The 17045-nt window shown below is 39.0% G+C and overlaps 1 protein-coding gene across 4 annotated transcripts in view; it reads left to right on the forward strand.

Annotated features, from left to right (window-relative positions):
• The window catches only part of NCKAP1 (NCK associated protein 1), a 71800-nt gene that overhangs the window by 49024 nt on the left and 5731 nt on the right, over positions 1–17045 (forward strand). For all 4 annotated transcript variants that reach the window (XM_060780142.2, XM_060780150.2, XM_060780158.2 and 1 more), the window contains 8 exons: positions 994–1125; positions 4542–4760; positions 5363–5493; positions 6155–6252; positions 11047–11140; positions 15146–15228; positions 15780–15860; positions 16590–16683. In XM_060780142.2, the coding sequence (XP_060636125.1) occupies positions 994–1125; positions 4542–4760; positions 5363–5493; positions 6155–6252; positions 11047–11140; positions 15146–15228; positions 15780–15860; positions 16590–16683 (932 nt within the window). The remainder of the gene's footprint in view (positions 1–993; positions 1126–4541; positions 4761–5362; positions 5494–6154; positions 6253–11046; positions 11141–15145; positions 15229–15779; positions 15861–16589; positions 16684–17045) is intronic.

Genomic DNA, 17045 nt, shown 5'->3' on the forward strand with positions numbered 1-17045 from the left:
CCCCAGGTGATCTGGCCTACAACTCCCAGATATCCCAGCCAATTTACTAGCTATTAAGATTTCTGGGAGTTGAAGGCCTAGATTACAATTTTGGATGGTGTGATTTTTAATAGTGATAGTAATATAATGTTTTAAATGTGCATTTAATTTAAATTTTAAAATCTTTAACTTAATTTATTTTAACTGTTTGTTGTTCAGAGACATTGAATAGATGCCATAAGTAAAGCTGTCTTGAGTTCCCTTCAGGGTAGAGAAAGGCGGGATACAAACAGAGTAAATAAACAAACAAAATAATAAAAACATCTGAGGACCCACAGGTTGAGAACCACTGCTCTAGGTCCTAAAGCATGACCGGAACAGATTCATCAGAATCAAACTGTAGGGCCTATAGATTCACAGAGACCACGTTGTTGTCAAATCTGCAAATGTCAAAACTACGAAAGTAGAGGAACAATTGTATTCTAGAAAATGTTTATTATTTATTTGTTTACTGTCTCACCCCTGAGGGGACTCAAGGCAGTTTACAACATACTAATGGCAAAAATTCAATGCCAACATAATGTACACAAAGAAATCATAATAACTAATTACTACATATGAACTTTAAATCAATTAAAACTACTAAACATAAGACATACATAAAATTTAAACATTCAGACAAAGCATAAAACCATCCTAGTATAAACATTAAAACCCCATCCTAGTATAAACATTAAAATACTATAATAAATTCCAGTTCTATACAGCAAACTTATCTTCAAAGCTTTTTCATTCAGCAATTTAACAAGACAAAAACCTCCACCATGTTTTGTATATAAGCAATGCTCTTCTTATTTGGGGCCGAAATACTATATGACTTTATTAAGCTGGACTGTCCATCTTCATCTATTATTTTCTTAAGAAATGATTGAATCTGTAATGTTTTTGCTCTTGTTTATGAGATTTATGCAGTTGTCTGAGTATGTTGGTTTTCCCATTCCTTCCCCTGTCAAGTCTGGACAAACTGCACACAGCACTTTCCGAGCTCTGCTTCTCAATTAATTACGTTCCAAATATGATTGTTTGGGAACATACCTTCACCCCAAGGGAGTACTTAACGTCTCATCTGGAAATCCGCTTTACCAAGTAAGACTAATCGGCAGATTTATATCTTTAGCTCTACTCACAGGCACACAATGTTTTTTTTTACCTGAAATATTAATAAAGATGTCTTTTAAAGGAATATTAAGCATGTTTTTAAAAGCACTTAGTATATTAGCAAGAAATTGGTATGTAAAACAATTTTGCCACAAATCATTCCAAGAATATATTGCCCTTGATTTTGGCTAATTTCAGGCCTTGTTTATTTTAACCACAAACTTGTATAGGTGTCTAAAATCAGTTTCTGAGAGGTGTAAAAAATGCATTAAAATACTGTGTTACTTCCATTCTAAGACACACTCCCCCCCACCCCAAAAAAATCTCTAAAATGTGGGTACTTCTTAGAATCATAAACATAAGGTTTCTGATTATGTTGGTGGTAGTGATAGGGTGTGTCTTACAATCGATGACTCTTTTAAATAGAGAAATAAGATATGTGAAAAAGAAACTGCCATATTTGTAAGTTGCTTAGTGGCTGTGTTTATCATCTACCTTTTCTTACGGCAATTATCAATGGATTTACATCTGGATTGAAGTAAATCAAAGTGTTAGGTCAGTTATCCAGTGTCTTCATATGCCCAGGAGATGTGTATGTCTTAACAGTCATATCAGTGAGATGGCTCAGGATATCTGCATTACAACAGGACAGTGAAGCCTATGGCACTTTGACATTCACCAGGCCCGTGCAAGAAATCGGGATTTGTAGTTCATGAACATCAAGAGGCCATATGTCAGATAATGTGAAGAGCTAGATAAACTGTAGCAGGCACCTGCAAGGACTCCAGATCCTTAGGGTGTCCCTTCAACTGGAAATCTAGCATTGTGCCCAGCTAAAGGGCACAATGCTAGGCACATTACCACTGATGCTTATGTTTTCTGATCCATAGCCATATTGTTGAGGTAGGGGAATTTATGAGGCAGGTTGGTTGGTATTTGGCCATTGTGTGGCCAGAAGAGAATTTTGACTTTTGCAACAGCCAACAAAGTGAGCTGCCAAAATATGCATGTTGGATATATGTCATTGTAAATCACAAAAGATCCCAGCCCTATGCTTTTTATATGTTGGGGGGAGGCATTGAAGGCAGGCTTATCTGTAGTCCCCCTTCCTCTCCTTTTGATATTCATGCATGCTTAGGTTGCTGTGAGTTTTCTGGGCTATATGGCCATGTTCTAGAAGCATTCTCTCCTGACATTTCACCCACATTTATGGCAGGCATCCTCAAAACGTGAGAGGTCTTTTGAGAAGTAGGCAAGTGAGGTTTATATACCTGAGGAAAGTCCAGGGTGGGAGAAAGAACTCTTGTCTGCTTGAGGAAAGTGTAAATGCTGCATTGAATGGCCTTGCAGCTTCAAAGCTTGGCTGCTTCCTGATCAGCTGACCCAGATTGATACTAGATTGGTCAAAGGTATTTTTCCACTTTCTAGAATATAGTTGTTAACTGTAGATAATTTCATAGGTAATTTCTTGTCTGTTTCCCTGATTCTTGTCCTCCCACCTTTTTTAAAAAAAATTGTCCACAAGCATGAAAATGAACAAAGTTTGGCTACCAGTACTTAAAAAACGCTAAAATCAGGACAGTAAATAAAGAGCGACACTAAAAAATGGGAATTCCAGGCAATAAGCAATCAGGGCCAGTTAACACCTCTCAACAAAGGATCCCCCAGGCAACAGGCAACCAGGCTTTGAAGCTGCACGGCCATTAAATACTAATCAAGGTAGCCAATTGCAGCATTCACACTTCCCTCAAGCAGACAAGAGTTGTTTCTTCTACCCTGAAATTCCACAGATATATAAAGCTCCCTTGCCTAGTTTTCAACAGACTCCTCAACCTCTGAGGATGCCTGCTATAGATGTGGATGAAGTGTCAGGAGAGAATGCATCTGGAACATGGCCATATAGTCTAGAAAACTCACAGCAACCCAGTAATTCCGCCCATTAAAGCCTTTGACAACACATGCATGCTTAGTTTGGGAGTTAGGAGGCCACTACTGTTTACTTTGCCTGTTGTCGCCAGACACACACAGCTAGAATAAAATCCTATTCTCTACTAGCTCAAGCTCTACTTGCTGCAGACCCTCCGGTTCAAGACCAAAACTCATTTTTTAATGGTGTAGGAATCCATTCCTATTATTTCTGTACTTCCCCCCCCCCCCCCCCATATCATTTTTTTTTTTGCTAAAGAAGTGCCCAGGACTACATCTGCATTGTTAACTTAGGTATACCAGTCTCCAGAAAGTTTTTTCCAAGTTTTTAACCAGAGAGTAAAGATATTTGACTACCAAGGAACAGTTCATTCTACTATTAAAAGTATGGTTGGCTTCGTGATCCCTGTGAACATATTTTGCTATTTATATCTTAAATATTTCTCACCGTGGGTGGGTTGTTACTGTGCCATTTGTTATGTGCCAGTTTCTGATACAAGCCTCTGAAAGCATGCCTGTGGACAAGGTAAACTTGTAAAAAAATAACCAACAAAGCTCTTTCAGTTCTGAGTCTTGTTTGCTAGAACTTAATAAAGGAGCCAGTTTTTAAATTGCATTCTCATCCAGCATAAACAAATAATTAATCTTGAGCTGACATTTCCCCTTTGGGGTTGTGAGGTGTTTTCTGCCACCTTCCAACAAGCTTCACAGTTCACTGTGCATCTTGCTTTTGCATACCTGATATCTGATTATAAGATTCAGTTCTGTTCACACATAGGAAAAAGTATGTACAGTATATGTAAAGTTGTTCAGATGGTAGATGAGAAATAGAAGATGTGCAATGCTGTTAGTTTAATATCTGAGAGCTGATAGAATCAGTTTGAATTAGTCTTATTATTATTTACTCTCATGCAGTAGAATCCTACCTTTAAGGGAACATGAGCAAAGGTTGTTATTAAGACAAGAACTGAGAACACGTTTATTTTGTCAGTGATTCATGACAATTATTAATACATTCTTAGATCATATTCATATTTCCAAATATGCTCTTAAGTCACTTTTTAATACTGGTATATATGTTTTTAAATCACTTTTGGATGTACTCATGAATACTTTCTCTTACACTAAAATAACAGGCCACCTACAATTTAATTTTAGATTTCCTAGAGTTTTAATGCATTTTTCTTAATTTGACCGTGGGAGAATTGTTTTCTTTTACTCCAATTTTAAACTATTGAAAATCTAGTGATATTGTTATTGCATTAGCATTCTATGTGATCTCATGACTGATGTCAGCAACTTTCAGGATAGGTGACAAGTTGTAGATACCCCGGGTTCTTAATAGACATGATCCAAGTATGAGAGGCAAGGTCAAAAAATTTCCCAGGCTTTCCATTCACTTAATTCTGTATTGAATTTTTTCAAGAAATAGAATTATTGACTCTATGACAATAGAAATAACTTTTTCTCTCTCAAAGGTCGATTGTTGGCATGACAATGTATAATCAAGCAACACAAGAGATTGCAAAACCTTCTGAGTTGTTAACAAGTGTAAGAGCTTACATGACAGTGCTCCAGTCAATAGAAAACTATGTACAGATTGACATCACAAGAGTATTTAATAATGTTCTCCTTCAGCAAACACAGCATTTAGACAGTCATGGGGAGCCAACCATCACCAGTCTGTACACAAATTGGTAAGAATTTGACTTACATCTTAAAGTCAATAGGATATGGATGTTATATAGTATGTAAATCTATAAGGATTGTCTCAAAAAGGATTAATATGTAAAGAAAATAATCTTTGTTGTGGTGAGAATTGTAAATGTTGTGTATGTTTATATGTATATGTATGTATATAAACTTTTTGGGGGTAAATGACAGGTTTTTATATGAAAAAATCTGGGAGGGAAAGTACTGAAAGATGAAAGAGAAATCAACAAATCGCAGCTAGTAATTTTAAATGTCAAATTAATTAAATCTGTTTAAAGTTAATTTGTAATATGAAGGCTCTGCTTCTCTGCACAACCTGAAACTAAGTCCCATTTATTTAGAATTATTGAATTACTGAATAACGGATTTCAGCCAACATAACCTTACCGTCGCCTACCCATGTTTCCTGAGTGAATAATAATTTATTTAAATTAAAATCATTAGCTATTCAGAGGATATAGTTTGGACTTTAGAATATTTTACCATATTAAATATATGTAAGTTGGTATAGCATAATAATGGCTTTCAAAAGAAAAATTCACATTTCTATAATTACTGTCGAACTTCAATTTGGATTTTCTTTAAGGTATCTGGAAACCTTGCTAAGGCAAGTCAGTAATGGACATATAGCATATTTCCCAGCAATGAAAGCATTTGTGAACTTGCCTACTGAAAATGAATTGACATTTAACGCAGAGGAATATTCAGACATTTCAGGTACATTTTCGATAGTTTGAACTAGCTATTTAGTTTATTTGGAAAACATCATTTAACATTCTTTTTTGTTTTAAATTAAGATTTTTTTCTATTCTGAAAGATTCTGAATATTGTGAGAAAGAGATTGATAGGCAGATGTTTATTTGTATGATTGAGTTTTTTTGGCTCTTCCCTCCCACTACATCACATTCCCCAAGTGTGTTTTTGAAGTTGAAGGAAAGAGCTATAACAAAACAGAGAAGACTGAGAAAAGTAGAAGAATCTGAGGTTGCCTTGCTCAAGTGGAAGTGTCTTTCCATTTATGGGAAGGGAAAAGCAGTCTAGTGAGCAAACGTTTGGTGATGTGGCTCACGTGGGACTGAACTGTGTACTCTGTATAAGTTTAGAAATTTTAGTCAAAAAACTAACAAAACTTGGGCCGACTTATCTACTGATCAATATTAGTACGGTCCCTTAACTCTTACAAAAAACGGAGCTGCCCCTTCTCTAATCTATAATTTTGGCTCAGAAACTTACATAAGGTTGCTTTATATGTGTGCAGATACAGTACTTATTGCGCATTGCCATCAGCTTTTGAGAAAGTGCATACTGCAAACTAAAATAGCCCTGATAGAGTGGGGTAACTAAGTTAAAGATGATATAATCATTGTGTCTTCTTTAGAAATGAGGGCCCTGTCAGAACTCCTTGGTCCATATGGCATGAAGTTCTTGAGTGAAAGTCTTATGTGGCACATTTCCTCACAAGTTGCTGAACTCAAGGTAAATGTCCTTTGTTGTTCTATGAGCATTGAACATTTTATAATTTTATAATTGAAAGTAGAATTCAAAAATATGTGGCCTGGATCCAAATAACTATTTTAGAGTTCCACTTCTGCTTTGAACAAGAAACTCTTCAAAAGCAAGTTTTGCATTTCTTGTCCTGGTATTGGTCAGGGCAACTGTTTAGGCTGAACATGTCCAGAACTCTCATAGGATTAGTTGGACAGATCTTTGGATCTTCTCACATCCAAGTTCATATGTGAGCTTCTAGTCATTTCATTCTACAGAACGGAGTTTACCTTATTTCTGATTGTTAGGGTTCTGATAGGTATTCTCCTGTAATATTCACCCACCTTTGCTTTTCCCACATTTTGTTGTGCTACAACTTAGAACTGAAATGATGTTAATTGGCATTGTTGCTGCTTGATTTATGCAAGATACTCGGTGTTGTGAAGGTGCAAATATTTTTATGTGGGGTGAAAATTAAGAAAATAAACACAAGCTGGCATTACTTGGGTTCATAAATATTTACCCTCTTCTGTCAATACTTGATATAAGCACATTTGACCACAAGTCTTCTTGGATAAATGTTCATTAGTTGTGCACATCTGTACCAGGCAGTTTTGGCTCATTCTTGGTAAAATTACCCCAGCTCTGTCAGATTGGAATTTGGAGGAGTCGGGAGTAAAAATATATTTTCAGATCATGCCACAGCTTCCTAATTGCTGTCCATTGGGATCTGGGCTTTGAGTGGAGCATTCTAAGATAAATTTTTTAATCCACTCAGCATTACTTTAGCTGTGCACAGTGGAATCTTAACTTAGGAGCATTTCAACTTAAGAGTGTTTTGAGTTAAGAGTATTTGCTCAGCCTGGGTTTCACTTTGACATATGGGCAGTGCTTGAGTTAAGAGCTAGTGTCAGAAGGAGTGCTAGCTCCAGAGTTCAGGCCTTTAGGGCTCCAAGGGAGCACCTCCATGCCTCCTGCTTTTGTCCACTTTGGGAGATTGCTGTCTGCTTTGTGCTTGTCGTCTTTGAGAAACTTTGAGTTAGTTCGTTTTGTGTGGTTTTTATTTCTGGTATGTTTGGCTTCATGTAGAAAAAGAGGAAGAGAGAGCAAGAGAGGGAGAGTGGCTGGAATGAGTATGGTATGAAGAAAACGATGCTTCTGCCTCTTCACTTTGTGCTTCCTTGCAACAACTTTGCTTCTATCAGTGTGCCACAACTTTGTGCTTCTACCATTTTAAAGTTGATCTTTCTTCTTTATTGTTCCATGTGGGTGTGCATTTATACATTATTTGTTATTTATAAAGTATATTTTCTAAACAAAAATGGGGTGGGGGACAGAACGGATTAATAGAATTTCAATGCATTTTAGTGGGGTTTGATTTGAGATAAGAGTATTTTGAGTTAAGAGCTCAGCCACAGAATGAATTAAACTCTTAACTCCATTGTATTGGAGTTGTACTGTACTGTACTGTATTTAGAGTCGTTGCTAGAAGGTACACCTCAGTCCTACTCTTAGATACCTTGCAGTGTGGAACAGGCTTTCCTCTAGAAATGCTTTTTATTTGGCCCACCCATCTTGCCCTCAGTCATGATGAGTTTCTCAGTCTTTACTGACAAAAAGCATCCCTGCAGCATGATGCTGTCATCACAAAGAATGCCTTTCAGCAAGGCCAAACATACCAATTTTAGTCTCATCAGACTAGAAAATATTGGCCTGTCTGTTTACTGTAACTAGCTAATGCTTTTATTGCAACCTTCAAGTGACCTTTGTCAGTGCTTTGTTTCAGCAATAGCTTTCTTCTTACCACTTTCTGAAGCGTCTGGGTGATGATTGTCTCTTGGACAGTTCCTTCAGAAGTAAACCTTGGCCCTGCGGCTTTCTTCTTGACTGATGTTCTACTTACCTAGACATTGAGTTTTGATGGATTGGTCTTTGTAGACAGAGTTATAGATGAGGCATTGTCTTTCCATTTTGTGATAATACATTTAATGGTTATTGTCATGCCTGTAAACTATTTCTGACTTGTGTTTATCGTAAGGTGACTCTATGTTATGGGATTTTTCTTAGCAAGATTTGTTCAGAGGGATCTGCCACTGCCTTCCTGTGAGGCTGTGAGAGTGTGACTTGTCCAAAACTGCTCATTGGGTTTCCAAGGGCTGAATTCAGATCTTGGGGCCCTGTCCAGCACTCAAATCATTACACTATACTGGATCTCAGGATCTAGCAGTGTCCCGCAGGATGTTCATACACCAACCCTAAAGATCCAAACCTAGCTATCTCTTCTGAGTAACTTTATCCCAAATATAATTTTTATAATGTGTACTTTCACAGTGTTGGTTATCCTGTGTATATGCAGTCTCCGAGTTATCAGCAAGACATGTACTGTAGTTTTGTTCTTAAGCTGAATTTGTATGTAATTTGGAAAGGTACATTTTTAAATGTAACTCCAGCCAAATGCTTTGGATCGCATAGAGCAGGGGTCCTCAAACTAAGGCCCGGGGGCCGGATACGGCCCTCCAAGGTCATTTACCCAGCCCTCGCTCAGGGTCAACCTAAGTCTGAAACAACTTGAAAGCACACAATAACAACAACAATCCCATCTCATCAGCCAAAAGCAGGCCCACACTTCCCACTGAAATACTAATAAGTCTATATTTGTTAAAATTGTTCTTCATTTTAATTATTGTATTGTTTTTAAGTGTTTTTGCACTACAAACAAGATATGTGCAGTGTGTATAGGAATTCAATCATGTTTTTTTCAAATTATAATCCAGCCCTCCAACAGTTTGAGGGACTGTGATCTGGCCCTCTGTTTAAAAAGTTTGAGGACCCCTGGCATAGAGAATGCTTAATATTCCTGTAACATTTGTTTTGCTGTCTGTGCCCCTGTTGGGAAGATTTCACCTCACTTTCTGTTCCTGTAACTATCAGATTTTGAAAATGTTGGGTTCTTGTAGAAACAAGGATTGGTGATATCGCTTCAGTGGAGACACCTTTTTCCCATACAGGAGTGAATTTCCTTTCTTAGGGATAGATTTCTTCTCACATCGTGCAGTATCACTGCTGTTTGTAACTAAGAGACATATGTAAGTCGGGTGTTTATAACTTGGGGACTGCCAGTATTTGAGGCGGGGGGGGGGGGGGAGCCAGTTAACCCCTTTTAAGTTCTAAAACGGGGAAGAAACAAAGGGGATAAATACTTCTGCAAGGAACCATATTCTTTCCCTCTCTAAAAAGGTTTGGTTTGAGAATTGTGAATTTTAGCATTTAGGGCTTGTACTGGTCAGCAATTAAGCCTTTTTCAGGAACCAAAAGAAACAATAGCTGAATTGAACATTGGTTCTTCCCCCAGAGAGGGCAGAGGGCTCGAATGCCCTTAAGCCCAGTACAGACAGCCAAACATCCTGCTCCTCTATGCGCTTCATCTGCTAACTTTCATGGACAACAGAATAAATTATTGGGGGTATTTGAAAACAATAAATAAGAAGGCCCAGGTCTCTGTTTCTTTTCACACTGAAGAAGCTAGGGCTCAGTGAAATGTGACAGGCTGGGGGTTGGGGCAAGGCAATGAGATATCCTTAAGGTTTAATGCTGTATTGTAGGCTATATAGAAAGCTCCTAAACACTGCATTGGACTGCTTGATGTTCAGTAGCCTATTAAAGATAGTGGAGAATTTGCATTCATATTATTACAGACACAAGACAAAGGGGTAAGGATAGTGGTTTGGATGTCATTTTGTTCTTTGTTATTAAATCATGAACTACAGTGTGTGAAGAGGGAATAGTAAAGTAGACTTCTTGTTCTGTACCTTTAAGTTGTTTTTCACTTATGACAAACCTATCATGGAATTTTCTTGGCGGCTTTTTGAAGAAAGGGTTTGCCTTTACCTTCCTTTGAGGTTGTGAGACTTGGGAGTTCACCCAATAGACTTCCCTGACTGAGCAGGGATTTGAACCCTGGTCCACTATAGATGTTGGCAATGAAGATCTGCATAGTAAAAGCAATGGTATTCCCCGTAGTTACCTATGGATGTGAGAGCTGGACCATAGGGAAGGCTGAGTGAAGGAAGATAGATGCTTTTGAATTGCGTTGTTAGAGAAAAGTTCTGAGAGTGCCTTGGGCCGCGAGAAGATCCAACCAGTCCATCCTCCAGGAAATAAAGCCCGACTGCTCACTGGAGGGAAGGATACTAGAGACAAAGTTGAAATACTTTGGCCACATCATGAGGAGACAGCAAAGCCTGGAGAAGACAATTATGCTGGGGAAAATGGAAGGGAAAAGGAAGAGGGGCTGACCAAGGGCAAGGTGGATGGATGGTATCCTTGAAGTGACTGGATTGACTTTGAAGGAGCTGGGGGTGGTGACGGCCGACAGGGAGCTCTGGCTTGGGCTGGTTCATGAGGTCACGAAAAGTCGGAAGTGACTGAACGAATGAACAACAAACCACTATAAATGAAGGGGAGGGGGAGGAATTCCATGAAAATGGCCTATTGTTGGAAGGATATTGAGGTTGCAATCCACTTTCCGTTAGAGCAGTCCAATGCAAATTAATGGAGAAACTGGGGAAATGCGTCCTTTGTGAAACAGAGAGCCTTTATTGCTGCACTTCAGGCTTTCTGTTTAGGGCCTTACCTAATATAATCACATAGTTCTTCTGGACAGATAGTGGGAACATCTGGATTTCATGAGCTCTGCTTCCTGCTTGCCCCACTGAAATGTCCTAAAGCATGCACTTATTACTATACTCAGATCTATGCCTGACCTGAGATCTTGCTTCGTCTTAGAAACTTGTGGTAGAGAATGTGGAAGTGCTAACACAAATGAGGACCAGTTTTGATAAACCAGATCAGATGGCTGCTCTCTTCAAAAGATTATCATGTAAGTATTTCTCACAAGTTGCTCTATACCAAAAAAAATCCAGAGAGTAAGAAGCACTAAACAAAACAGTTAAAGCACACATATAAAAATACAATAGTACCTTAGAATAATGTTGTTTAATAAAGAATTACATTTGTGGCAACCAATAAAACAAGCATGGTAGCCTTTGTAAGAGTGTGCAGGCACAAAATAATGCATTTTTAAAAATATTGCAGAAACATTAAGTAAAATATGATTGATGTTCAAACCATAACATCTTGAAGCAAGGAAGATAAAAAGTCTGAGATGACTTGTTAGAGCAAAGGTGTCAAACTCATGTTCGTCAAGGGCCACATTAGTCATATGGTTGCCTTCAAAAGGCCATTGAATCCATGGACACAGAAACTGGATACAGAGGGCCAACTATATATTTTTTACATTGTGGTCAGTGAGTTTTAGTTTTTACCCAATTTGGATCCCCAGGTGTTATTGAACAACAACTCTCATCACTTTGGCCTGCCTAGTGGACTAAGGATAATGGGAATTGCAACCAAACAACGCTTGTGGTTCTGAGGTTGAGGAAGGTTTAAAGGACCCTTTAAAGCAGTGGTTCTCAACCTTTCTAATGCCGTGACCCCTAAATAAAGTTCCTCATGTTGTGGTGACCCCCAACCACATTTTCGTTGCTACTTCATAACAGTAATTTTGCTACTGTTATGAAATGTAATGTAAATGTCTGATATGAAGGGTGTATTTTCATTGTTACAAATTGAACATAATTAAAGCATAGTGATTAATCACAAAAACAATATGTTTGGGGGAGTGTGGGCAACGGATGATGGGATCTGAAGTACCTTCAACTGATGCAGCTCTGACTTCCAGAGACCACTGAAACACCCCTCTCCCCCCCACCCCCCCGAAATACAGACTTGGACCAAACTTGGCACACAGAACCCTAATGACCAACAGAAAATACTGGAGGGGGTTGGGGGGAATTTATAGTGAATTATGGGAGAGGTAGTTCACCTACATCCAGAGAGCACTGTAAACCCAAATTACTATGGATCTGGACAGAACTTGGCACAAATACTCAGTATGCTCAAATAGGAAGACTGGTGGAGTTTGGGGAAAATAGACCTTGGCATTTGGGAGTTGTTGGGATGTATAGTTCCCCAGCCATCAAAAAGTATTCTGAAATCCAACCACAATTAAATTGGACCAAACTTGAGCTGTGTGGAAAGGGCCTGGGTTATCTGAGGCCCCTTCCATACAGCTGCATAAAATACACACTGAAGTGGATTATCTGGCTGTGTGGACATAGATAATCCAGTTCAAAGCAGATAATGTGGGATTTCATTCATCTGTGTGGAAGAGGCCTGAGTTATTTGGGTCCCCTTCCATACAACTGCATAAAATACACATTGAAGTGGACTATCTAGCTGTGTGGACACAGATAATCCAGATCAAAGCAAATAATGTGGGATTTCATTCATCTGTGTGGAAGAGGCCTGGGTTATTTGGGTCCCCTTCCATACAACTGCATAAAATACACACTGAAGTGGATTATCTGGCTGTGTGGACACAGATAATCCAGATCAAAGCAAATAATGTGGGATTTCATTCACCTGTGTGGAAGAGGCCTGGGTTATTTGGGTCCCCTTCCATACAACTGCATAAAATACACACTGAAGTGGATTATCTGGCTGTGTGGACACACATAATCTAGTTCAAAGCAAATAATGTGGGATTTCATTCATCTGTGTGGAAGAGGGCTGGGTTAATTGGGTTCCCTTCCATACAACTGCATAAAATACACACTGAAGTGGATTATCTGGCTGTGTGGACACAGATAATCCAGATCAAAGCAAATAATGTGGGATTTCATTCACCTGTGTGGAAGAGGCCTGGGTTATTTGGGTCCCCTTCCATACAACTGCATAAAATACACACTGAAGTGGATTATCTGGCTGTGTGGACACACATAATCTAGTTCAAAGCAAATAATGTGGGATTTCATTCATCTGTGTGGAAGAGGGCTGGGTTAATTGGGTTCCCTTCCATACAACTGCATAAAATACACACTGAAGTGGATTAGCTGGCTGTGTGGGCTCCTCCTTCCCCAACAGCTAAGACGTTTCTTACCCAGGGAGCAACCAGCTGGTCCACTCACTAACCTTGCAGCAACAACAACAGGCAGAGCCTTCCAGCCAGGCAGGGGGGAGGCGGGGCAAGGCAGCAGCGACCCTTTTCCTCTTCCTCCAGTTGCCCATCGAGGAGGACGAGGAGAAGGGACACTGCTGCAGTTTCTCCGCTTCTTTCTCTTCCATGGCCAGTTGGAGGAGAAGAAACAGCAGCAGAGCCCCTTCTCCTCTTTTTCCTTCTCTTTCTCCTCGATGGCCAGCTGGAGGAGGAGGAGCAAGAAGAGGAGAAACAGCCGCAGCGGCCCCTGTGCGGCCTCCGCGGTTTCTCCTCTTCTTCCTCCTCTTCTTCATGGGGGAACTGACCTTTGTTTTGGTGAGTTGTAGTTCACCCACACCAGAGAAATTGACCTCCTCCCATGATGGTCCTGGGTCAAACTTGGGCAGCAAGAGCCAGCCCATATGGGGAGCCTTCCACTCGACCCCCACCCCTTCTAAGCTCACGGGGAGGGGAGGGCCCAAGAAGGTCTCCAAAAATAGTGTACCTTCTCCCTTTCGCGCCTTTAGCTCTGAGCTCCTCCTCTTGACTCCATGCAGCCTTGTGGGAAGAGGAGGAGGAGCCGACCAGGAGTGCCTGGATGTTTGGCTGGCACAGGGGCCGGCAGCCATTTTGGAGGGGGCGGGGCTAACTGAGGTGCCTTCGCGACCCCCCAAAAATGACCCAGCGACCCCCCTGGGGGTCGCGACCCCCAGGTTGAGAACCGCTGCTTTAAAGCCTCATAAATTCAAACCCCAATATTCTGACTAAACTGAACAAATGTCAGCCTTCCAGGTGCTACTGAATCACAACTCCCATCATCTCTACTCAGGATGTCTGATGATGAGGAATACAGGCGTTGTAGTCATATAAAAAGGACATTGCAAGCCGGATTCAGCCCATAGGCCTTGACTTTACAGGTGTGGCTTAGAAAGAGAACACCATGACTGCCAGTGAAAAACAGGGGTTAAAGGGAAGACCCTTTCTATTCGCCCAGCTTCTGGTTATTGGAAGGCATTTGCTTGTTCATCTAATGCTCTGCCTCAATATGTACAGGAAAATGTAATACTTCAAAACAAGAATAGGCTTTTAGTGGATGGGGCATCCCTGCCAATTGTTTTACAGCCCCCATAATAACAAAGATGTATTTGTCTATATAATGCAACTCATAGGATGCGTTGTCAAACTGTGTAGAGTTTTATTATTTGTTGAATCTGGAACTAGATTTTATGTCACTGAATATGAAAAAACTATTTTTACATGTTGATAACATATTTGATTCTCAGTAACTATCACTGTGTTTGTGCCCAGTGATAACTTTGGTCCAGAAACAGATACGCACAGTAGCGCTTGTTAAAGCAATTTGTTGCATTCTTCTGAACTGTTGTAATAGTCACCCAAAAAAAAAAATAGTTGGAGCAACTTGATGGATGAAATATATTGATGTGTTGCTCAATTTGTTTTGCAAAGAATTGAAGGCTGTTCCGAATATTTAATATTCACAGCTTAGCTAGTGAAGCTTATTTTCTCAACTACTATTCTGTGTTTCAGACTCACTTCAGAATGATCAAATTTGGGGTGGCACTTATCTGGCAATATCTAATGCTTTTTTGACAAGGAAATGTAACTAGATGCAAAATTAATTAGCTGTGTGGTGTCAGTTTTGTCACTTTATTTCTTTGTAAATTTAATCTTACGCCAGGAATGCTTGTGTGTTTAGCTCTTTTCTGTGCATCTGTCTTACCACGTTACATGTTCCAAATAAAATAATTTTGGAATAGAGACATTAAACGTTGATGTCTGTCAAAACAAAGTCTCATTATCTGGCTTCTTCAATTATTTTTCTTTCAGCTGTTGATAGTGTTTTGAAGAGAATGACTATTATTGGTGTTATCTTGTCTTTCCGGTCATTGGCACAAGAAGCTCTTAGAGATGTAAGTACTCGATTTAGCATTATAGCTTTGTGTTAAAGTCCCCATTTTCACAGAGAAAGGCAGAGTATAAATCTAATAAAAGTAATCGGGTCAGTACCAATACGTGGTCTGTTAAACATTTCTTTTCATGTTAGAAGCAGCTTGAGAACTGCAAGTCACTTCTGGTGTGAGGGAATTGGCTGTCTGCAGGGATGTTGCCCAAGGGATGCCCGGATGTTTTACCATCCTGTGGGAGGCTTCATGTCCCTGCTGTTAAACATTAATAATCCACTATAATTGAAGCCAATTCAAAATCATAAATATATTTACTGAGAGGATCAAACCTTCAGTTCATTAATGTGGTGCATCATAAAATATGTTTCTTGTAGCCGTGTAATCTATAAGTTATATTTCAGACATCAGTTCCTTTTCTATTGCAAAACTTGTTTGGGCTCTTAAATTACTTACCATGCACAGTGAGGGTAGTTCAATAAATCAAACACAGTCATAATATGCTGGCTACAGAAATACAACTGAAGGCCATTTTAGTGATACATGTCTTGTTGTCTTAGGTCTTATCCTATCACATTCCTTTCCTTGTGAGTTCAATTGAAGACTTTAAGGATCACATTCCAAGAGAGACAGATATGAAGGTAATAATTTGCTTCTGAGAGTGATGGTTGCTTTACTGCTTATTATAAATGTATATTGGACTAAAATATTTTGCATAATTGTAAGATCCATTTAAATTTTGGAACGGTAGTGGTATGTCTCTGTAAATTTTGTTAAAATAACAATAAAATTATTACAGTATCATGCTTTTGTGGGTATAATACCAATATCCATGTCATTTTGAAAGTATTGAGGACACTGGTTTATATGAAGAGTAAGATATACACTGAGACATAGCATTTCAGATGGAGGAACACAGAAGACTTACTGTAACTCTGTTTCATTTTCTGGATAATTGGTAGCCACTGTCTAACACTGTGACTTTCTAATTATTGTAAAGATTACTCAGAACATAGTCCATGTAGATTTAACATGATGTTAATTTGTGGTTTGACTTATCTGAATTTTCTATTTCATGGCTTGGCATAACTCGTTTTTTTATTAATCCAGTTTGAGAGCTTGTTGAAACTTCCAAATAATGTTGCTGAATATACTTTGAGATAATTTTAAAAGAGTGTGAAAGATTGCAATCAGCCAGCAGAAGTAGTGCCAGTTGCCCTTGTCAGTGTGAACTAAATATTTTAGTAGATATCTCCACCGTCTTACATCCCAGTTGTTACGTTTCTTGAATGACTTTTTAAAAGATTGTGTAAACTGCCTTCTCTGAAAAATACCGCCTACAACGTTTCAATCTGTGGTCTGTTTATCAGGTTGCAATGAATGTATATGAGCTCTCATCAGCCGCAGGACTGCCATGTGAAATAGATCCTGCACTAGTTGTAGCTCTTTCTTCTCAAAAATCAGGTAAGCATTCGCATAATAAATACTGTGTATACACTTACATTTCCACATTTTGCTGCTTATGTGATGAATTAGAAAAGCAGTCTGATTTTAGGAGTGTTCCCAAAACAGTACAAGAGTTGTGACTTCTTTGTTATCATATACAGGGAACTACGTAATTTTCTCAGTTCTCTGAATATTCTTTTCCAGCTAGGATAAAATTAGAAATTAAAATTACTACTTTGTGGAACATACAGTTACATGTATAATGCTGTTTGCATGTGAGAATGTGATTTCTTCCCACCTCAGAATAATGTGCAGTAATAGAAATAGTACAGAAGACATGCTGGGGGAATTCATCTTTCTTTTTGTGTGTGTTGATGGAA

This window comes from Anolis sagrei, chromosome 1 (genome assembly GCF_037176765.1).
Source record: "Anolis sagrei isolate rAnoSag1 chromosome 1, rAnoSag1.mat, whole genome shotgun sequence".
NCBI lineage: Eukaryota > Metazoa > Chordata > Lepidosauria > Squamata > Dactyloidae > Anolis > Anolis sagrei.